Here is a 24,425-nt window from a genome sequence, read left to right as displayed (position 1 = left end):
ATTCTCACGGATGTCCGTTTCTCTATATTTGGAACCACTACTTTCTAAGGAGAAAAACTTTTGCATCAAATGCCTTATGGCCTTTTGGACGACCCAACTGAAAGTCCTGTACGATTGTGGGTTTTTTTTCCAGCTAATACTTCAAATGAATCAGTCGGGTACTTGAATTTGCGAGTCAGAGATGCCGCAAAGTAAATGAGTCGGGAGCGGACAGCGAGCGCTTGGCGCCTATACACCTTCCCAAGGCTCCTGGGAGGGCCTGCGAGCGTCGTACCCAAGTTCGTTCGCTGGCCTCGCCCCGAAGTACAAGCCGAACCTGCCTAAGCTAAGCGCCAACCCAACCCTCTACCGAAGGCGGGAGAAGGTCGCCTCACCGCTTCCATCCTTCGCAAGGGAAGAGGTCACGCACAACAGCGCCAGGGAAAAGGGGGAAACGACAGCGAGGAGAGAACTCCGCTTAATCATCCTCCCAAGGAAGAAAATGGCGGTCTCTTTTCCCGCTCACCGTCCGCAGCGGAGGTTGCAAGGAGCCGGCGAGGCGGTTGAACCAGGCTTAGGGAAGTGGTTCGCGCGCCCTCCCGTAACAGCTTGTTGGAGCCTCCGACGGGCTTGGCCGACGCGCGAAATGTCCGGTTTTGGGACTAGAGGAGGAGAAAGGGAGGTTTTAATCCTCTTCCCTGCGGTTATTTATCAATTGTCGGGATGCGATTCTAATCCGCGTGAAGTAATCGATTTATATACGCCGTTTATCTTCTTGTATATTTTTAATAGGCATGAAATTGGTGAAATAAGACTTATGGAATGGAATGGACAAAGAAACATGAGGAAGGAGACCGAGTTATAGGGATCCATGATAGACGTTTAATTTTTGCCTCATTTATGGCCCGACTGAAGCCCGTTAGCAGACAACTCTTGTGTTAGACAATCAAGTGCAGAGAACTCCTCTGTCAGACTAGGGGTCTGCTTCATGTAAGACGGATTTCTATATTATGAAGGAAAAGGAAGCGTGACAGATACCTTAATGCATATATAAGAAGGGTAAACAAATAAATGTATTTATAGCTTAGACTTATATTTGGTCTTTAATTCAGGAACTTGATGCAATGTGGTAGTGCTCCCTCCTCCCATTTTCCTCATCACAACCCTGCACAGCAACCTTTGGTTTGGCTGAGGGTAAGTGATGGCTTCAAACTCACCCACTGAGCTACTATGGCTCAGAGTGAACTGGAACCTGGGTCTCCAGGTGCCAGTCTGATACCTTAACCATGACATCACATTCTCATTCCCTCTTCTGGACAACTGAATACACCCATTAAACATTCTGAATAAATGTGCATATTACTTAACTGAAGACTATGCTTGAGAGAGAAAAGAACAACGTAAAGGTACTTTTACACCAAGATCAGTTACTAGCTATCACCACAACTCTCTTGACAACAGTACAGAAGTGGCTTGCTATTGTTTTCCTCCAGATGTTTTTCCTGAAGGGTAGATCTGGCCTTGGGAAGAGAGCAGTGAACTGTTAAGGGAGAAGAACGCAGCAACTCACTCATTTGGAGGGAAGTAGAGAAACAAACTCAAAATAACCCCACTTTGATTTTGTTTGATATAATATGGGGCAGAAAGAAACACAGAGGCTTCAACAATAAAAAGCATTCATGGAGATTATTACAAATGAAAATACATGCTTTAATATATCGATGAGCAACTTAAAATTACAAACTATAGTTAAATAATATTTTTTTCAGAAATAATGAGATTGTAGTATTTAAAGCACATCAAAAAGCCACTTCATACAATTAGTTGGAAAACGTTCCACACCACAAGCAAGAAAAGAACCTGCTGAATGCTAACAGTGTTGGCTTCGCTTAGGTGTCTCCTCACCCAGAACATGTACTTAGGCAAATTAGTGTAAACTCCTGGAAATTTTGGTCGGCCGCAGCCAATACCATAGCTGGTGATTCCTACAACGTAGTATTTAGAATCTGATAAATAGCATACCAGAGGTCCACCACTATCTCCCTGAAAAATGAAAAAGATAACAATGAGTAGTGACTCATAGTATTTAAAAGCATGCATGCGTAAAGGCTATCTCTCCTCTTATTTAGTTTTCTAGTGAACATACAGCAGCCCAAAATCTTCAGTGACATTCAGGGTTCTGATTCCATTATGGCAAACTGAGAATAAAGAATTAGGTCTTCCTCATGGCCACATTAATGTGCATTCCTCCTGTCCTTGAGTAAGTATGAAACTGCTGCCCCCACTGTAGAGCCCAGTTTAGGCTGAGAACAGTTTGCTTTTCTTACAGATTTAATTTGCAAGAAGCAGTCCACTGAAGAAGAGACATTATTACGTTGTTTTCATAAGTTACCTCTGGTTTATTTGCATTGAAATCAATAGGGTAAATTAGTCATTACTAACTTAAATCTCACTGATTATATTAGAATGAAAGCATTATTTGACTGGGCTCTAAAATAGCAAAAGCAGTAGTAATTGATCTTTTATCTCAATTCACAAATATCCCACATGTAAATTCTAAAATTGTGTCAATTTTAATTTTCTTTGATGTAGTGCATCTGTAAATTGTTAATGTAGTAAACCTAACTTGATATTAAGTGAATGTGATTTGAAATAGAGCTATGTCCATTTACCTGACAGGTATCAACATCTCCAGTTTCAGATCCAGCACAGAAAGCAGTATCTGGTATTGTTCCTGCATGCCAGTCATATTGATTGCAAGTATCTAGTGAAAAAATTTTTAGCTGAGCTTCTTGCAATGTGAGGCTGCCTTTGCCTGTAAGGAAAATAATAGCTTTTTGTTTATTTATTTCTAATGTGCAACAAGAACTTTATAAAAATGCTGAATTGGCAGTTCTTGATCTAACATTAACATGCCAGTCCAATTATCCTATGCAATTGGGAGGACCTATATTAATATTGCCACAATTTTTATGTTTAGAGATGTGCCAAATTCTATTTGCCAGCTATTATCTGCAGATTAAAACTGCAACATTGGGAGAATATCATTTATCCTTGAATATGCCTCATTATATCTTCTAATGCGTAGCTTTTAATTCAGAAATCCATGTTGAACAATAATCCGTAACACAGGAATTTTCATACATACACATACACAGAAAGTTGATCATATGCAAGATCTAATAATAATATATAGGGTTACAACTAAAGCAAACAACTGAGGAACCATTTGTTATTTAGAAACTACAAAAATGTGCAAATTTGACAGTTACACAAATTCATAGCTTTATAGAATCTGTTGATTCTATTATGCAAGTAAGAACTTGCAATGGTGAGCAATTCTGACATATTCTTGTGTTGGTAGCACTGTATCTGCGGGTGAGGAAAAAATGGTTTCAAAACTGCCACTTCAGAAACAATTACTGCCTTGTGCTTATTATTGGAAAAAATTTTTGGCTTGTTCTTTCCAGTTTCTGATAATTCATTAGAGAAAAATATTGTCATGATTGAGTAATCCAAGCGAAGAGCACACTAGTTAGTATTATGAATTTTGAAAGCAATATATGTATGTATATATTTATTATTCCTTTTGTGAGAAAAGAGAATAAACATATGTTTAGGCATAGACTGATGGATGGGATGAGGCGCTGTTAATGGTTGGCAAGAAAGCACTGTCTGGCTAACAGTTACCTGAACTTTTGTTTTTGTTTTTTAACCAGAAAGTACAAATACTGCTTACCTGCTGGTGGGTTCTTTGCAAGCTCTATAGATTCACAAACATGTAAACATACAGATATTCATGGCTTGCTGATATCAATTTAGCCATTATTCCATGGAGGGAATCAGGCATCCTTTTCAATAAGGGATGTAAAGTACCCTCACATGCAAAGCCAGTTCAATAGATGTTATAAGAATATTAGGCTTAGTTAGCAAACAGGTCTGGGGTAATATGAGTTGCCATGGGCGAATAGGCGGCAATATAAATCCAATAAATAAATAATAAAAAATACCAGTTTTCCTTAAGTATATTTGATATAAATGTATTCATCCAATGAAATGTCCATTGCATATCTATTACTACAGGTAGTCCTCATTTAGCAACTGACTTGGATAGCAATTGTTCATAGTGCTGATGAAGTATTTTTGTGACCAATGCCCACATTTATAATTGATACCTTTAAAAAAAATTTTACTGGAATCATTGATAACAGAAGTGTCAGTAAAATATTAATTTTAATAGCTACAATTCTAACAAGAACAATATTCTCCATCTTGAAACATCTATTGTTACGTATTTCCAGAACAGATCTTATTACTACAACTAAATTCCTATTTAACAATTTTTGAGGTAGTATAGCACATAATTAGATGGACATGTTTTTTTTCTTCTTCAAGTTACATATCAGAATCTGAATTTTCTCTTAACTGATCCGATAATCTAAAAAAAATCATATTGCTGTATATAGTCCTGTGCTGTCCAGACAGTATATAATTAATTGGGAATTGGGATAGTTAAATAGGAATTGGGAGCTGTCCCCTTAAAGGAATGCCTCATGGTAAATGTAGTTAATGTATCATGGGAAATGCAGTTCATGTCATGTGGTCACATCTGTAATCCTGATTGGTCACTGAATTGACCCTTGCTTGGTTCGGGGAGTTTCCTTTACTCTTGCTCGGACCCCAGCATCGTGCTGGTGTTTCACCCTCTCTGCTCCATCGTTATGGGATGAAATATCACTATAACTTTACACTATGAAGTCAGTTGTGCAAAGAATTGGACATTAGATGAATCTCGACATAACCGTGAGTTACAGCTTGGGAATACCTTGTGGTCCAATAAAGAAACTTTGTATGGAAGCCTTTGTAGAGTTTGTCTGTCTGTCTTTATATTCTATCAGCAATTAAAAGACAGAACAAGTCCGTTTTAATAAGAGTCCCTTTACTAGGTAACTCTGAGTACAATATCATCAACGTTTAACTTCAATTTATGTTTAGAATACAATAAAATCTTGGTATTTTAACATCTCAAATTTTATTTTCTTAACATATTTTCAGTGCCAGTGACTCCAGTGTCAGTAAAACTATGGGAGAGGAGAGAGACAACCTTATATTATCCTCTTTAGTACTGTATGTTATTGTGATAGGGAACCATTGATTATTATCATCGTTGGTTCTTTACCAACACTCTGTATCCATATATTTATTATTAAAGAAAATAAAAACATGAGAAAAGTAAAGTCCTACACTTAGGCAAGAAAACCCAAAAGTACACATACAGACTGGGTAAAACCAGGCTCAATAGTAGTAACTGTGAGAGGGATCTTGGAGTCTTAGTGGACAACCAGCTAAATATGAGCCAGCAGTGTGCAGCAGCAGCCAAAAAAGCTAATGCAATCCTAAATTGCATTAACAGAGGGATACAATCGAGATCAAGGGAGGTACTAATACCACTCTACGAAGCCTTAGTAAGACCACACCTAGAGTATTGCATCCAGTTTTGTTCACCACATTATAAAAAAGATGTTGAGACTCTAGAAAAAGTACAAATAAACATTCTGAGATCACTAAACTCATTTTCACTTTTAACAGGTTACTTTAAAGCAAAAGTAAAACACTTACCTTTTTCTTTTTGCATTCCCCACCCACTTATAAAACATTTCATATCAGAAGTCAAGGCAAGAGTAACATTAGGCAAGCAGGCGGGCTGAGCATAGTTATTAAATGTGATAGATTTGCTTAGATGAAACATAGCAATATCTTCTTCATATCTTGCTGAGTTATAGAAAAAATGGATATCAATGGCTTTTACGCGTCTTTTTATAGTGTATGTTTTATGTCTGAAAAGATGATGCAAACCAATCACAGCCCTCCACATCTCTGGATTCCTAGGAGAAAATAAAGTATCTTTAAAAATTAGTAATTATTATGTAAATGTAATTTCAGAGAGATAAAATTGTTTATTTCAAAATGTGTGCATACATGGCTAATGAGCATGGAGCCAGATTTTATTCAGATGATGACAAAATGGCAGACTTATAGAAAATTCAACCAGTTTAAATAGTCATTTTTAGACTGACCTAAAAATGTAGCATTTGTAAAATCAGATTCAAACCACTTATTGTAATATTCCTAATACAAGAATTCTCAATGTATCTGAAATTTATTATTTAAACAGATTTTATATAGCTAACTATCTCACAACAGTGGCTCTAGGCTAGTGGTGGCTAACCTTTTTGGGCTCCTGTGCCAAAAATTGTTTGCCAGCACCCAGAAGACAATGCACACACACCCCATGCCCCCTGCGCATGCAATCCCACCACCCCCTTACCTGCACTGCACCTCACAGCTGATTTTTGGCTGGTTTGAGGCCTTTTTCGGCCTCCTAGAGGCTTGAGGAAGGCTTATGCAGGCCAAAAACTAGCCCTGTTTTTCAGTATTTTTGGAGAAAAGGGAAGTGACGAAACGGGGCTAGTTTTTGAATTGTATCTTGAAACTTCTTGAAAGCCAGTGCATTTACACTGCAGCAGTATTGTGCAACCTGAAACACCTAAATGTTTCCTAAATGCCCATGTCACTGTATTTTACACATTCTGCACAATGCGTGCACTTATTCTTCTGTTGGTTTGTCCGATGTATGTGGTGGTCAGGTGGTGCATGGGATTTTGTGTACTCCTTGGTTTTCTAACTCGATTCTGTCTTTAGGGTTTCTTAGGATGGTGGATATTTTTCTGTTTGTGCAGAATGCTGTCTTAATGTTGTGTTTTTGAAGGATCTTGCTGATTTTGTCTGTTGTGCCTTTTATATATGGGAGGAGGGTTTTGCCGTTCTCTTGTCCTCTGTCTTGGATTTTGGTTGGGGTTTCTTTTTGGATTAGGTGGGTAATCTTCTTTTTTGGAATCCATTGGCTGTTAGTCCGTTAGTGAGAGTGTGCAGTATAATAATCTTACCAGCAGAAGAATAAGTGCACGCATTGAAGAACACAAGAACTCAATCAAAAAAGAAAAACCGACCTCTTCCCTGGTCCAACACCTCAAAGCCACAGGACATGAGATTGACTTTAAAAATACCAGAGCTATCGCCAAAACTGAACACTTCAACAACAGAATAATCAGAGAAGCCATAGAGATAGAAAAATGCCCACACAGCATGAATAAACGAGATGATACCTCCCGCCTACAAGCCATTTGGAAACCTGCCCTCATTAACAAACAAGTACCTAACATGAAGAATGACACCAGACCCACACCCACGAGGGCCACACAAGATGCTACCACCACACTTCCACACAGAAAACAGACTCACACCCACACAGATGATGAGACACGACCACGGATCAGAAGGCGTACCGCAGCTACATCACTACCCGCTTCAAACCCCTCCGACCCATACATGAAGCGAACGGACGCCCACCATGAAGATGTGGCACGACCACGAAGCCAAACAACAGGATCACAGCTCACCAGCTCAAATCCCCCAGCAGCTAAGATTAACCTGAGCACAACCAAGCCCCCACCTGAACAGAACACACCCCCAGCCAATCAGAACACAGCCAACCCCCCAACCAATCAGAACACAGCCAAACCCCCAACCAATGAGAACACACACACACCCAATCAGAACACAGCCAAGCCCCCACCCAATCAAGTCACACCCCCACTAGCAGTTAAAAGGAAGAAGCAGCTGCAAGCTCACATTACTCCGAGAAGCACAAAGCCGAAGACACAAGCCTGAAGATGACAAATGACATTTCGTCGAAACGTCGCCAGAATACTTCCAATTTTACGTGGGAGAAAACCCGAATAACCAAAGATCCACATACAAATACCCGCGAAAACCTCAGAAAACATACATACATACATACATACATACATACATACATACATACATACATACATACATGTCTAGTGTGTTCGGGTCTTTTCCCATGTAAGATTAAGAGTATCTTGGCGATGTTTCAGCGAGGTCCCACTCGCCATCTGCTTGCACTGGCACGAAGCCGAAAGCACCAGCCTGAGGATGGCGAGTGGGACCTCGCCGAAACGTTGCAAAGATACTCTTAATCTTACACGGGAAAAGACCCGAATACACCTAGACCTACATACCTGTACCCGTGAAAATCTACACATATATATATATATTCATTCTGAGGTTTTTGCGGGTATTTGTATGTGGATCTTTGGTTATTCGGGTTTTCTCCCGCGTAAAATTGGAAGTGTCTTGGTGACGTTTCGACGAAATCTCATTCGTCATCTTCAGGCTTGTGTCTTCGGCTTTGTGCTTCTTCAAGAAGAATCTCCAAGAAGCACAAAGCCGAAGACACAAGCCTGAAGATGATGAATGAGATTTTGTCAAACGTCGCCAAGACACTTCCAATTTTACGCAGGAGAAAACCCGAATAACCAAAGATCCACACACACACACACACACACACATATATATTTATGTATGTATGTATGTATGTATTATATGTATATGTGTTGTCACTCCGAGACTTGAACCTGATCGGTCAGCAGATGTGGGCTCGAGTGAGGAGGAAGATATGGCATTGAGATTCGAGCCTGCATTGCTGAGCGACCTTGAGAGGAGTCTGGGGGAAGAGGAGGAGTTGAATCTGAGAGATGAACCTGATTTATTAGAAGTTTCAGAGACGTCTTCCTCTTCTGGAACTCCCTCCCTGATTGCACCTCAGGTGTTAACTGTTAATCAGGAAAGTGTATCAGAGGATTCCAGCTGTGATGAAACTGCCGGATGCTGGCTGGATGCCAGAACTAGAAGATTTAGACGTCAATCTCAATTAGAAAAGAGACATCCAGCAAAGGATTAATTAATGAGACTAACACACCCTTTCTTAGAGGATATAAGGAAGCGCATGACTTTGAAATATTTGCTGGAAAACAAAGTGAATCTTGCCTTGGAAAGACTTGCATCTGATTTACTGAGTTGTGAGTTACGAACTTTACAGAATTGCCGGACAGATTCTAGGACAGGGGTGGGCAAACTATGGCCCGCGGGCCACATCCGGCCGGTTGGTCTGTCCAATCCGGCCCGCCCCTGAAAAAAAATCGCTGGGCGTGGCGTATTGCCCTGTGCCGCGTGCCCCCAAAGCTGCAAAACAGTGCGGAGCGCTCTCGGGGTAGGAAAGAAAAGAACTTTGCAAAGGCCTCGGCTGGGAGTTCGAAATCACCTTCGAGTGCGACCTCTCCGAAGGTGAGTCCCCGCCGATCCCCCTTTTTTTTCCGGGGCTTCCAGGCTTAAACTTTGCAAAGGCAAAGTTTGCAGGCTGGAGCGTCTTCCCACCGAGGAGCGGAAGGGTTCCGCCTGGTGGGCGGGCGGGCTGCTTAAACTTTGCTCGGGCGGCACTTTAAAAGCCTGCTCCCAGCACCCGAGCAACTTCCCAGCAACTTTCGGCTTCCTTTTTTCTCGCGGGCGCTCGCGCCTGGCCCCGAGCCGCGCGGCGGAGGGGAATCCCGGAGCACCGCCGGGTCGCCTCCTCCAAGCAGCCCGCCCACCGGGCGGAACCCTTCCCGCTCCTCGGCGGGAAGACGCTCCCGCCTGCCTCCGGTGCCGCTGCTCCCGTTGCAAAGCACCACCACGGCTCTTCCTTTTTGCCTTTCCCTTCCCGAGGCAACGCGGGACTGGAGCCGCGCGGAGCCGCGCCGGCGGTAGCAACTCCTGACTCAGGGGGCCTCCGAGGGGAGGGGAAGGAGGAGAAGAGGGGGGGAAGGGGGGGCGATTCCCAAAAAATCTTGTGCTGACCCGGCCCGTCTGTCAAATTTTAAAAGTCAATGCGGCCCCCGAGCCAAAAAGTTTGCCCACCCCTGTTCTAGGAGGATTGCCAAAGGACTGTGATAACAGAGCAATTCAATCTTCTGACTCCGGTTTTGTTTACGTAAAGTATTTGAACTATATAACTTGAAGTTTCATCTGTGGATACAGGTGGAACAGAACATTATTGTTTTCCAGCCAAACTAAACCATCTTAAACCAAGATGGACCCAACCCAATTGAAGCAACTGGTGGAGCAACAACAACAACAAATTGACCAACTCTTACAGAACAATCAGGTTCTGCAACACCAGGTAACGCAGTTGGTAAACCATCTTTCACAGCTACAGGCCCCTGTTCCTCCCCCAGTTCCTCCCCTTAAGAAATGCCCGGTATCTGTGCCAGATAAATTCTCGGGACAGACTGATATGTTTCCGGCATTTATAGGACAATGCCAATTATTTATGTCTTTGAGGCATGAAGATTTTCCGGATGACCGGGCTAAGGTGGGATTTATTATTAGCCTCTTATCAGGTCCGGCTGCTAAATGGGCTACTCCTCTGCTGATACAAGATAGCCCTTTGCTAACTGACTACCAGGGTTTCCAGCAGCAATTATGGGTCATGTTTGAGAATCCCATTAAAAGCCAAACTGTGGCCAGACGCTTGAAGGACATTCGTCAGGGGAAACGTCCTTTGCAAGAATTCATTGCGGAGTTTCGTCTGCTCTGCATGGACTCTACTTGGAATGAGTCAGCCCACATGGATGTCTTTCAGGAGGGCTTGGCTGACGACATCCAGGATGAACTGGTGCATGCAGAGCGGGCTCTAACCCTGGATGCCTTGGTCATACAATGTCTACGTATTGATGCTTGGCTTCATCAACGCAAAAGCAAACAACCACTTCCGGAACCGCCCTCTCACTCACGGCCGCAACCTCCAGTACAACCCGCGCCCTTGGTATCCTGCAATACTGTGACCAGGACCGAGGAGCCGATGGAGTTGGGTACACTCCGCCCACGGTTGACGGCGCAGGAACGCTCACGAAGGTTCCAGGGAGGTTTGTGCCTTTATTGTGGAGGACCGAGACATTTTGCCAGTTCTTTTAAGCAGAGGGGGACACGAAGACCAGTACCAGAATTGAATCCTGGGCCATTGGGAAACGAGGTGGGCCCGACCTCGGGGAAACCTTAGGTCGGAAACGTATCTCCCCACCACCTGAAGTGGCTGAGATGAACCCTGGCCCTCCCCGGCATCTACTTTTGGACGCGCAGGTTTTCCTACAGTCCCGGAAGGAGGGGATTCCTGCAGTTGCGTTGGTGGACTCAGGGGCTACAACTAGTTTTATGGACCGGGCCTTCGCAACTCACTTTGATGTCCCTTTAGTTGCTGTGGAACCACCCATCAAGGTGGAAACCATTGACGGGCGTGAGCTTAGGTCGGGACCCATTCGCTTTGCTACCCAACCGCTGCGTTTGGTTATCGGAGACCACGAGGAGGCGATTAGCTTCTATATCACCTCGGACCTTCATCTCCCTTTGGTTCTCGGCGTGTCCTGGCTACGATTGCACGATCCTTTGGTGGCTTGGGCGCAAAATGCCATTTCGTTCCCAAGTCTTCAGTGCGTGGATCATCTGAGACATATCTGCGCTGGTCAGGACATCGCCGCCCCCGCTGTTTCCATACCACCAGAGCTATCGGACTTCTCCGACGTTTTCAGTGAGAAGGAGGCGGATCAGTTACCACCGCATCGAGCCTATGACTGTCCTGTGGACCTTTTACCTGATGCCCCACTGCCCAAGGGTCGATTATATTCCATGTCTGTGCCCGAATTGGCTGCTCTTCGAGAGTTTCTGGATAAGAACTTGGCCCGGGGATTTATCAGACCATCCTCGTCTCCTCTTTCTGCTCCCGTTCTTTTTGTAAAAAAGAAGACGGGGGAGTTACGTTTGTGCTGTGACTACCGCCGGTTGAACGCCATCACGGTGGGAAATAGTTATCCCTTGCCGCTCATTCCAGAGTTGATGGAGCGGTTGCGGGAGGCCACTGTGTTCACCAAGCTCGATCTTCGAGGGGCCTACAACCTGGTGCGGATGCGCAAGGGGAACGAGTGGAAGACGGCGTTTGGCACCTGATACGGACATTTTGAATATACCATAATGCCGTTTGGGTTGAACAACGCTCCCGTGGTTTTCCAGCACTTAATGAACAACATTTTACGGGACATGCTGGATCGGTTCGTGGTGGTGTACCTGGACGACATTTTGATCTACTCTTGGTCCAGGGATAGCCACCTTCGCCAAGTCCGTCAAGTATTACAACGTCTTCGGGAGCATAAACTCTATGCGAAACTGGAAAAATGCCTCTTTTTCCAGATTTCCGTAGAGTTCTTGGGGCACATCATTTCTCCCGAGGGCATTGCTATGGACCCGAGGAAAGTTGAGGCCTTGTGTAGTTGGGAACCCCCTCGACGAGTAAAGGATGTGCAACGTCTCTTGGGGTTTGCTAATTACTACAGGACCTTCATCCCGGACTTTGCCAAGCTGATGGATCCTGTCACCCAGCTCCTTCGCAAGAAGGTCCCGTTCCAGTGGGGGCCCCCGCAGCAACGGGCTTTTGAGGCTCTAAAGAAAGCCTTCGTTGCCGAACCGATATTGAGGCATCCTGATCTGAATCGTCCATTTGTGGCCGAGACAGATGCCTCCAACGTAGCTATTGGGGCGGTGTTGCTACAAACCCCAACGGATGGCACACCTTTTTCCCCATGCGCATATTATTCAAGGAAGCTCATAACTTCTGAGCGCAATTATACCATTGTGAAAAGGAGTTGCTGGCCATCAAGGCTGCATTCGAGACCTGGCGACATCATCTGGAGGGGGCTCGACACAAGGTGGAGGTTCGGACGGATCACCGTAACCTGGAACATTTGTCCACTGCCAAGAAGTTGAACCAACGACAGATTCGGTGGTCGTTGTTCTTCGCTAGGTTCAACTTTTCAGTCACATACGTTCCCAGTGGACAAAATCGGAGGGCGGATGCCCTATCTCGTAAACCCGAGTACCATAGTCCCGAAGACCCTCTTCCTCCACGTACGGTTCTGCCACCGGAAGCTTTGGCTGTTATTCAGGACCCGGTGGATTTGAGGGCTCGAGTAAGAGAAGCGCAGCGCGTAGACGCTTGATCACAGCAAAGGATGGGGAAAATTGTACCTGACTCCCCATGGACTCTAGAGGAGGGCTTGCTACGGCATCGAGGACTATTGTACGTACCCACCAGGATGCTTAGAGCCCTCATCATGACTCAATGTCATGACAATCCTGCTGCTGGCCATTTTGGCTACTTTAAAACTCTTCACCTCATCACACGGACTTTTTGGTGGCCGCGAGTCCGACATGACGTTTTTTCTTATGTCGCCTCTTGTATTACGTGTCAACAAGCGAAGGCCACGTCGGGTGTGCCTCCTGAACTCCTTCAACCGCTGCCGACTCCGGATAGACCATGGGGGGCGGTCTCCATGGACTTTCTGATGCACTTACCCTCGTCATCAGGGTATACGACGGTACTCATGATGGTTGACATGCTCACCAAGATGGCTCATTTTATCCCTTGTCGGAAGTTGCCATCGGCCCGCACTACTGCCCAGTTATTTCTGCAGCATGTTTTTCATTTACATGGTCTGCCGGACAGGGTGGCTTGGGATCGCGGTGTCCAGTTTACCGCTCGGTTTTGGAAGAATCACATGGCGGCGTTACGGGTGCAGGTGTGTTTGGCGTCGGCGCACCATCCGGAGACTGATGGCGGGACTGAGAAAGTGATTGGCATCCTCACCCAATATCTGAGATATTTTGTCAATCATCGGCAGAACGATTGGGTGACTTACCTCCCTTTGGCGGAGTTTGCCTTTAACAATTCGCAGCATACATCTACTCGCATAACGCCGTTTTATGTGAACGTGGGCTACCATCCACGATTTTTCCCGTTGTCAATTGTGGACTCCCCAGTCCCAAAAACGCGAGAATTTCTCAAGGAGTTTCAATCGGTTCACCGATTAGTGGCACAAGAACTGGAACAGACGAAGGAGGACTACAAACAGTTTGCGGATCGTTCACGTCGGGCGACGCCTCCGCTAGCTGTGGGTGACAAGGTGTGGTTATCCACAAAGCACCTTCGGGTCGATCACCCGATTAAGAAGTTGGACCACCGCTTCATTGGTCCATTCCCTATTGAGGCGGTCATCAATCCCATCGCGTATCGACTCACCCTGCCGCGCTCCATGCGCATTCATCCTGTCTTCCACCGTTCCCTTCTGGTTCCTGACTCCCCATCATGTACACTCCGTTCTCCCGAAGGTGCGACTTCTCCCTCGGTACCCAGCGATGAGACCGCCGCTGATGACACGGTTGTCAGCGTTCAGGATTCTCGCTGGTTGAAAGGACGCTTTCAGTACCTCGTCGGGAGGATGGCAGATGGCGTGGAGGTTTTCTCTTGGGTGGATGTTTCCACGGTTCGTGCTTTGGACCTTATCCGGAGGTTCCATGAACACTTCCCGTCGAAACCGCATCCAGCTCGTCAGACTCGGGGGAAGGGCCCTGCGGTGAGGGGTAGTGTTGTGACTCCGAGACTTGAACCTGATCGGTCAGCAGATGTGGGCTCGAGTGAGGAGGAAGATATGGCATTGAGATTCGAGCCTGCATTGCTGAGCGACCTTGAGAGGAGTCTGGGGGAAGAGGAGGAGTTGAATCTGAGATGAACCTGATTTATTAGAAGTTTCAGAGACGTCTTCCTCTTCTGGAACTCCCTCCCTGATTGCACCTCAGGTGTTAATTGTTAATCAGGAAAGTGTATCAGAGGATTCCAGCTGTGATGAAACTGCCGGATGCTGGCTGGATGCCAGAACTAGGAGAAGATTGAGACGTCAATCTCAATTAGAAAAGAGACATCCAGCAAAGGATTAATTAATGAGACTAACGCCCTTTCTTAGAGGATATAAGGAAACGCATGACTTTGAAATATTTGCTGGAAAACAAAGTGAATCTTGCCTTGGAAAGACTTGCATCTGATTTACTGCGTTGTGAGTTACGAACTTTACAGAATTGCCGGACAGATTCTAGGAGGATTGCCAAAGGACTGTGATAACAGAGCAATTCAATCTTCTGACTCCGGTTTTGTTTACGTAAAGTATTTGAACTATATAACTTGAAGTTTCATCTGTGGATACAGGTGGAACAGAACATATATGTATGTATGTGTAGACCTGAAAGCATGAATAGAAGAGATGATTCCACCAGACTGTCAATTATCTGGAAGCCTGCACTCACAAACAAAAAATTCTCCACACCACAAGCCAAGCAAACATCAGGGCACAAACAGACCCCCCCCCCGATACCTCCAGCTCAAAACACACCCCAACCAGGCACCTAGATGAAACCTAGCTTCCTAACAAATGATAGCCGTCCATTTACTCGGAGCCAAGCTGCACTAAAAGCCTCCAATACAGGAAACACAATGTTGCCAGCCAATCAAGACAAAAAAATGCTACAAAACAGACAGAAGATATTAGAAACACCAATCAAGCAGAACACAGCAAACTCCAAGACCAATAAACACAGACCAAGACTCCCAACCAATCAGGATGAAGAAAAAACCATTCTAACACAGCAGTAGGCTAGCACCACATTTAAAACATAAACGGCTATGGAAGCCTGACTCACAGATGAACACAATACAGAAGCCTGATGATGACAGATGAGATTCTGCCGAAACGTCGCTACAACTTTAAAAGCACAACTATGACGTGGGAAAATACCCGAACAAAGCTGAATACCATACATATATATGTATATGTGTGGTATGTACTGTATAATAGTGGACATGATTTGATATTTTCAGATTCATATCATGATTTGATATTTTCATGTACGTATGTATGTATAGGTGTGTATAGGTGTGTGTGTGTATTGAAAAAACTTTGTGGCTTACACAGAAATCTAAAAAACTATAAAGCCATACATATTCTTAGTATGTGTATACTCCTGAAATTAAATGAAGCTTATCTTCACATAGGTTTTTACAAATAGTACTTTAAAAATATGATTATTGCAGATACTTGTGGAGAAGCTGAAAATCTTAGGTGCCAAAATGCACCTAATAATTGCATTCAGCTTATCCACAGATTGTCACGACTCCAATAAAGAATGGACTGGAGCTGAGACAGCCAGGATGTGATACGACCAGTCTTTTACTTGCCTAGTGTTACCATGTGGACGGTATAATGAAATAACTGACATCGGCTTCCTGCCAAGGAGTGCTGTAATAATAATGGTTCATAGCTGGATGTCAAGGGGGTGCTGTTGTAGTAATGATAAGACATAAATGAGGGTACATGGACTCATCGAGCAAGGGAAAGGTGCAGTTACCATGTTTCTTTAAATTAAGGATGCCAGATGTTAGGCAGTGAAGCTGGCCGGAAGGTGGTTATAGTAATTATGTTGTTATCCAAAGTATAACATGTATAAATACAGCTCTGGGTTGCAATGAAACCCAGAGCTGACTTTAAACATAATTTGATCGCTGTTACCTGTTGTTGTGGTGTGGAAGACGAATAAAAAACTTCACTGAAGCTACACGAGTGAGTTGATATCGTTCACCCCCTCAATCTCGGATGAACAGCTGACACAGATGGCTTTTATGTGGGTGTACACCAGAGGTGGTATTCAGAAGGTTCTGACCAGTTTTGGAGAATCGGTAGCGGAAATTTTGAGTAGTTCGGAGATCTGGCAAATACCACCTTTGACTGGAGATTTTACAGTATCCTTCCCCTGTCACGCCCACCAAGCCACGCCCACAGAACCAGTAGTAAAAAATTTTTGAATCTCACCACTGGTGTATGCAATAACTTTTCAGAAGCACCCGTATATTCTGTAATATAGCTGCAGAAAGGCAAAAAGGAAGAGCCGCGGCAGCGCTTTGCAACGGCAGGTTCCTTTTTGCCTTTCCCTTCCCGAGGCGACGCGGGACTGGGGCCGCACCGGCGGCAGCAACTCCCGACAGCCCCAGCCGGACACCTGAGCGGAGCCCGGGCGGAACTGCCTGTTGCCACCGTGGGCGCCGCTGCGGGCGCCCGGCTGCCCAAGTAAAGAACATGGCGCCGGACCATCGGAGAAGCGGAGCAAAGCCGGAGACCAGCAGCCGCCTCCCTTGGCACAGAAAGCCTCCCCCAACCAGCCGGCCGGTCTCCTCCTCCTCGGCCACACAGAACAAACAGGCAGAGAAGGAGGAGAGCAGCTGGCCAGCCGGGGGAGGCCTCCCATGCTGCAAAAGAGGCAGCCAACGATCTCTGGCGCCGCCCTGCTCCACGCGCTGGCTGCTCGGACTTGCCGGGCCCGGCACATAGAACAGGGCGGCGCCGGATGTTGGAGAAGCCGAGCAAAGCCGAAGCGACCTCGGCTCGCGTTGTTTTCTGAGCCCGCGAGCCTAGAGCCAGGGCGCTTTCATTGCACGGCGGAGCTTCTTGTCTCGGGAAAAACCGGGTGTCGTTGCTGCCCCCTGAGGGGAGGGTGATTCTGGGCTGCGCGATTGGGGGACTTCGTGGCTTTGGGTGGGTGGGTGGGTGGGAGCGAGGACGGACGGAGTCCATGAAGTGGGGCTTGCCTGCCCTTGCTGGCTGCCTCTGCTTCCTTAGGGGCGGGGAAGGGGGCTCATCTGGACCAAGGGTGAGTCTCCCCCTCAGTTTCCCCTGAAGGATCTTCCGTCGCTTTTGCCTTCTCCCTACATCTCCGCTCAGGTGTCCGGCTGGGGCTGTCGGGAGTTGCTGCCGCCGGTGCGGCTCCGGTCCCGCGTTGCCTTGGGAAAGGTGGGGCAAAACCAGGAGCCACTGAGCCTGAGCCTCCGGTGCCGCTGCTGCCGTTGCAAAGCGCTGCCGCGGCTCTTTTTGCCTTTCCCTTCCCGAGGCGACGCGGGACTGGGGCCGCGCCGGCGGTAGCGACTCCTGACTCAGGGGGCCTCCGAGGGAGGGGAAGAGAGTGACTCCTGCCTCCCGCTGTCATCATCATCTTCTTCTTTTGGGTTAGTGAATCAATTAAACCTTTCATGATAGTGAGATCGTTTCCCAAATTAATTATTTTTATTTTTGAAATTTACCAGTAGCTGCTGCATTTCCCACCCTCGGCTTATACTCGAGTCAATAAGTTTTCCCAGTTTTTTTGTGGTAAAATTAGGTGCCTCGGCTTATATTCGGGTCGACTTATACTCGAGTATATACGGTATATGATTATTAACAAGATCTTTCCTTCCTAGTAACTACAGTATTTTGCTTGCTTTTAGTTTTTAGTTCTTATAGGTTTCCCTCTCAGTGCAATAATCTTTTCAGTTCTCTACCTAAGACTACCTATCTTATTGTAGCAGATATTTTTCCTTTACTTGAAATCAACACAAAGATGTGCTACAATATTTACATTGCTCACATTGCTAAGCCCTATTCTCTTTTTCAGGAATAAGAAGAGCAGAGGGTATTCCAATCACCATTGGAACAGCTTAAAAAAAGTGCTAGCAGGAAAAGCATCCATAATTCATTATCTCAATTGGAGGCAAAGTTTGATGACTACACCCATAGATTTACTCATTTGTCAAAATCCAATCTCTTAATAGTAAAGGAAAGGAAACAGACAAGCAAAGAGCTTGGAAGCCTCTCTGACTCCGTTAGGACCCAGCTTCTGTTGTGACTGTTTCTGCTTTAGCCACTTTTCTTCAATTCCTCAAGGCGAAAAATTGCAGAAAGGTTTTCTGTGTGCTTGCTTCCTTCCTTTCTTCTATTCTTCAGTCTGAAGTCAAAAGCATCTTTCAGTTTTTCTATTTCCATTTTTGTATATCCTAATATACACTGCTCAAAAAAATAAAGGGAACACTTAAACAACACAATGTAACCCCAAGTCAATCAGACTTCTGTGAAATCAAACTGTCCACTTAGGTAGCAACACTGATTGACAATCAATTTCACATGCTGTTGTGCAAATGGAATAAACAGGTGGAAAGCAGAGGCAGTTAGCAAGACATCCCCAATAAAGGAGTGGTTCTGCAGGTGGTGACCACAGACCACTTCTCAGTTCCTATGCTTCCTTAGCATTCACTTTTGAATGTTGGCAGTGCTTTCACTCTAGTGGTAGCATGAGACGGAGTCTACAACCCACACGTGGCTCAGGTAGTGCTGCTCATCCAGGATGGCACATCAATGCGAGCTGTGGCAAGGTTTGCTGTGTCTGTCAGCGTAGTGTCCAGAGCATGGAGGCCGTACCAGGAGACAGGCCAGTACATCAGGAGACGTGGAGGAGGCCGTAGGAGGGCAACAACCCAGCATCAGGACCGCTACCTCCGCCTTTGTGCAAGGAGGGACAGGAGCACTGCCAGAGCCCTGCAAAATGACCTCCAGCCGGCCACAAATGTGCATGTGGCTGCTCAAACGGCCAGAAACAGACTCCATGAGGGTGGTATGAGGGCCCGATGTCCACAGGTGTGGGTTGTGCTTACAGCCCAACACCATGCAGGATGTTTGGCATTTGCCAGAGAACACCAAGATTGGCAAATTCGCCACTGGCGCCCTGTGCTCTTCACAGATGAAAACAGGTTCACACTGAGCACATGTGACAGACGTGACAGGGTCTGGAGACGCCATGGAGAATGTTCTGCTGCCTGCAACATCCTCCAGCATGACCGGTTTGGCAGTGGGTCAATAATGGTGTGGGGTGGCATTTCTTTAGGGGGCCGCACAGCCCTCCATGTGCTCGCCAGAGGTAGCCTGACTGCCATTAGGTACCGAGATGAGATCCTCAGACCCCTTGTGAGGCCATATGCTGGTGCGGTTGGCCCTGGGTTCCTCCTAATGCACGACAATGCTAGACCTCATGTGGCTGTAGTGTGCCAGCAGTTCCTGCAAGACGAAGGCATTGATGCTATGGACTGGCCCGCCCGTTCCCCAGACCTGAATCCAATTGAGCACATCTGGGACATCATGTCTTGCTCCATCCACCAATGCCACATTGCACCACAGACTGTCCAGGAGTTGGGGGATGCTTTAGTGCAGGTGTGGGAGGAGATCCCTCAGGAGACCATCCACCACCTCATCAGGAGCATGCCCAGGCGTTGTAGGGAGGTCATACAGGCACGTGGAGGCCACACATACTACTGAGCCTCATTTTGACTTGCTTTGAGGACATTACATCAAAGTTGGATCAGCCTGTAGTGTTTTTTTTCACTTTAATTTTGAGTGTAACTCCAAATCCAGACCTCCATGGGTTGCTAAATTTGATTTCCATTGATAATTTTTATGTGATTTTGTTGTCAGCACATTCAACTATGTAATGAACAAAGTATTTAATGAGAATATTTCATTCATTCAGATCTAGGATGTCTTATTTTTGTGTTCCCTTTATTTTTTTGAGCAGTGTATAGTCTCCCAGGTTTATTTCACACAACTTTGTAGTTTCCTCCTTTTCTCCTTGTTCTATTTGTTGTGTCATCTGCTCTATCTCATCTTCTAAGCTCATAGTTATCTCTCTTGTTTCCTGGGTTTTATTATCTTGCTTCATTGTTTTTTGTTGCTCATTTTCAGTCTATCCGGTTATATCATGCAATAAGTCCTTTATCTCCCTGGAATTCCTCCTCATCATGTCGTAGATGTTTTGGAGTGACATCATAATTTCTCTTTGTGTTTCCAATTCTTCCTGATGGGCCATCTTGCCTTGTTAAGTCCAAGTAGTATTTCAATGTTCTGTTGGTAATCTTCACTGCTCCAGCGTCTATTCTTTTTGACTTCCCAAAGCCAACAGATTACTTAATCTTAGTATTGTCCATCAGGGAATACAATAGCTATAGTTCTTTATATCACACAGTTAGTCAATGAAATCCATTTGTACAATCCAGGGGATTTTCCCAATAATTCTTAGATCCACCTTTTAATTTGCTAGTTAGTTTCCATATACAAAAGTCATTCCATTAATTATCCTCCCAGTTTTTAAGGTTGATTCTCTGGTCACCATAAAGTAGATAAGTATAGAACAGTAAATAGTACAGCAGACCTCCAGGTCTTACTCTTCCTTATCAAGATTCCTAGGTTGCTATCATGCTTGGAGTATAAGATAGAATATATCCATTCACCAGTGGGTGGCACCTTCAGGTTGAAAATCATTGTTAAAATCCACTATAAAAGTATTATTTCAAATTGCTTCAAACAAAATTTCCAAAAGCCAGTCAAATGTCCAGCATTTTAAAATGCCTATTCTAGGTCTTGCCAGAAAGATTTAAACATCTAGTCTTTCTATATTTTAAGATAAATATTTTAAGTCATTTCCTGCCAATGTGCAGTGTTTCTCTGCCTCTCGCCGCTAGAAAGCACTCCAGAGAGCCTCTTTTTCGGAATTAATTTTCTTTTAGGGTAAATCCTAGATAAAATTCAGAAGTCACCTCACCCAGCACCTATCACTGTCCATTCACTCCACTCCTACACAATCTTAGTTTCTGTGGCTGCTCCAGCTTTGCGGTGGCCATTTTGGTCGCCTCATCTTCTTCCTTGGCAAAGAGGGAAAAACCCTGGGTCCAGCAGGAAAGCCGCCGCTCTCTGTGACCAGCAGGGTGCCCCTCCTTATCTGTCACCCCTGCAGGGTGACTTTAGCGCCTGGGGGCTCTCCGATGAAGAGGATTCGGCATGGGGATGCAGAATCCTGCGCCGATCACGCCACAACATCAAACCATAAGTCCTCAACTATCCACCCATTCTGTGATCACCTGAAGAATACAAAATCTATTTAAAATAGTTCTTCCCATTTTTTCCTACCAAAACATGTGACAGACAGAGGGGCATATGTTAAAGTGGAACCTGCCTCTTCTCCACAACATGATAGGTTTCAGACAGCTTGGGAGGTAGGTATCAGATAATGAAGTGGAATCTGCTTTTTAGGCAAGTTGTTAAGTGCTGTTAGCCATGAGTCATCCTTGCCTCTCTGAGATTGGAGATTTAACTGGAAAAAGGGTCTTCCATCACCATTTCTCTTTGGATCCTTGTAAGCCCCAGAAGCCTGGGTTTAGCAGGGGTAGCAAGAGAAATCATGAAGGATTGTTTTTTGCTTTAAGGGGAGAGTTCAGCTTTAAAGAACAGACTTTCCCATATCTAAAAGTAGAATGTCTCTGAAAAATACTCAGCAAAGGGAAAGGGGTACATCCAGATTAATAAGTGACCAATAGGAGCTTAGCCTTGCCCTGATCATCTCACTACTGCCATTGTTGAAGAGGCATCCTATATTGCAGAGCAAGACTTATATTCAAAGAAGAGGGAAAATACTATTTTTAAACCAGAACAGCTAATGTAAGCTGCCCTTGCAGAGGGTTAAAAGTGAAATGAAAGCAACATCATGAGGTTATATTCTCTGAAAAAAAAGCAGTTAGTGAGATCTGATTTGATCTTTACTTTGGAGTTTATAGTGATATATACAATCACAGAAATTAATACCAGTATTGATGTTGATATTCATGGGAAATCTTTTCTGTTGACTTCTGAGATCACAAAAATACATAGAATGGCTTTCTGTTAGTCTCTCTGTTCCTAAAGTTAATTTCTAATCTGAGAACTCAGATGAAGATTCTAGATACTTCTCTCACTCTGGAAAACAGTTCAGGTGAAGATGATTTCAAAATAGATATTTAAAAATATACATTTCTAAATTTAGCACCTATTTTTTATCCATGTATTTTTCTTACACTAAAATCTATAAAGATATAGGGATAGGTAATACATACGGTTTTCTTATACAGCAGTGTGCAGCTGACAATACTGTGCGGTTATTAATTAAAGTTCCACCACATAAATGCAAAAATCCTCCACCATGGTTATATGTTTGAAGGCTAACTTGCCATGGCCATGCCCCCTCCTCAGATTCATGTCCACCTACAATCCGACTCCCTGGTATGCCTGGTATAGCAGGCCTTATTCCGCATTCTAGAAATGAAATCAGAATTGTTAGATGTGAGTTTATAAATGCAAACTTTAGGGTTTCTCTGAATAGACATACTTTTCAATTGGCATTTTTTCTCATAAATCTATACAGTACACACATCTACATGCATACATAGTCAAGATCAGACCACCATTTGACTGATAAGGCTTGTGCCTTCAGCTGGGGGTTGAACTAAAAGACACTGAGGTTACTTCCAGCCCACTGATTCTATTAAGGTCCAACTTAAGCTAAAAAAGTAAAGTCAGCCAGTTTCCAAATACGTGCCTGAACGTATACCGTACATCCACTTCAAATAAATCAGCCGGCTTTTTGAGTTTGCGAGTCAGAGATGCCGCAAAGTCGGGAGTGGACAGCGAGAGCTTGGCGCCTATACACCTTCCCAAGGCTCCTGAAAGGGCCTGCGGGCGTCGTACCCAAGCTCGTTCGCTGGCCTCGCCCCGAAGTACAAGCCGAACCTGCCTAGGCTAAGCGCCAACCGAACCCTCTACCGAAGGCGGGAGAAGGTCGCCTCACCGCTTCCATCCTTCGCAAGGGAAGAGGTCACGCACAACAGCGCCAGGGAAAAGGGGGAAACGACAGCGAGGAGAGAACTCCGCTTAATCATCCTCCCAAGGAAGAAAATGGCGGTCTCTTTTCCCGCTCGCCGTCCGCAGCGGAGGTTGCAAGGAGCCGGCGAGGCGGTTGAACCAGGCTTAGGGAAGTGGTTCGCGCGCCCTCCCGTAACAGCTTGTTGGAGCCTCCGACGGGCTTCGCCGACACGCGAAATGTCCGGTTTTTGGGCTAGAGGAAGAGAAAGGGAGGTTTTAATCCTCTTCCCTGCGGTTATTTATCAATTGTGGGGATGCGATTCTAATCCGCGTGAAGTAATCGATTTATATACGCCGTTTATCTTCTTGTATATTTTTAATAGGCATGACATTGGTGAAATAAGACTTATGGAATGGAATGGACAAAGAAACATGAGGAAGGAGACCGAGTTATAGGGATCCATGATAGACGTTTAATTTTTGCCTCATTTATGGCCCGACTGAAGCCCGTTAGCAGACAACTCTTGTGTCAGACAATCAAGTGCAGAGAACTCTTCTGTCAGACTAGGGGTCTGCTTCATGTAAGACGGATTTCTATATTATGAAGGAAAAGGAAGCGTGACAGATACCTTAATGCATATATAAGAAGGGTAAACAAATAAATGTATTTATAGCTTAGACTTATATTTGGTCTTTAATTCAGGAACTTGATGCAATGTGGTAGTGCTCCCTCCTCCCATTTTCCTCATCACAACCCTGCACAGCAACCTTTGGTTTGGCTGAGGGTAAGTGATGGCTTCAAACTCACCCACTGAGCTACTATGGCTCAGAGTGAACTGGAACCTGGGTCTCCAGGTGCCAGTCTGATACCTTAACCATGACATCACATTCTCATTCCCTCTTCTGGACAACTGAATACACCCATTAAACATTCTGAATAAATGTGCATATTACTTAACTGAAGACTATGCTTGAGAGAGAAGAACAACGTAAAGGTACTTTTACACCAAGATCAGTTACTAGCTATCACCACAACTCTCTTGACAACAGTACAGAAGTGGCTTGCTATTGTTTTCCTCCAGATGTTTTTCCTGAAGGGTAGATCTGGCCTTGGGAAGAGAGCAGTGAACTGTTAAGGGAGAAGAACGCAGCAAC

At 45.0% G+C, this 24,425-nt stretch overlaps 2 protein-coding genes across 2 annotated transcripts in view; one reads left to right on the top strand and one right to left on the bottom strand.

The window, feature by feature from the left end:
* Positions 1 to 195, top strand: part of TMT1A (thiol methyltransferase 1A) — a 10,471-nt gene extending 10,276 nt beyond the window's left edge. Inside the window, exon 3 of the mRNA XM_087954194.1 lies at positions 134 to 195. Coding sequence (XP_087810320.1) covers positions 134 to 195 — 62 coding nt within the window. The remainder of the gene's footprint in view (positions 1 to 133) is intronic.
* A 1,563-nt stretch (positions 196 to 1,758) lies between these two features.
* Positions 1,759 to 23,378, bottom strand: LOC113429162 (transmembrane protease serine 12-like). The gene is made up of 5 exons (XM_087956233.1): positions 23,257 to 23,378; positions 22,526 to 22,724; positions 5,599 to 5,864; positions 2,652 to 2,794; positions 1,759 to 2,022 (listed from the first exon to the last, which is right to left on the bottom strand). Exons 1-5 carry the CDS (start codon positions 23,345 to 23,347, stop codon positions 1,792 to 1,794), a joined length of 930 nt encoding a protein of 309 aa, XP_087812359.1. The 5' UTR covers positions 23,348 to 23,378; the 3' UTR covers positions 1,759 to 1,791.
* Between the last annotated feature and the right edge of the window lie 1,047 nt (positions 23,379 to 24,425).

This window comes from Notechis scutatus, chromosome 2, assembly GCF_049901735.1.
Source record: "Notechis scutatus isolate UNSWTSFEM ecotype Mainland chromosome 2, rNotScu1.2, whole genome shotgun sequence".
NCBI classification, from domain to species: Eukaryota; Metazoa; Chordata; class Lepidosauria; order Squamata; family Elapidae; genus Notechis; species Notechis scutatus.
Note: the sequence above shows the minus strand (reverse complement) of the source record. Positions and strands in the feature narration are given on the sequence as shown.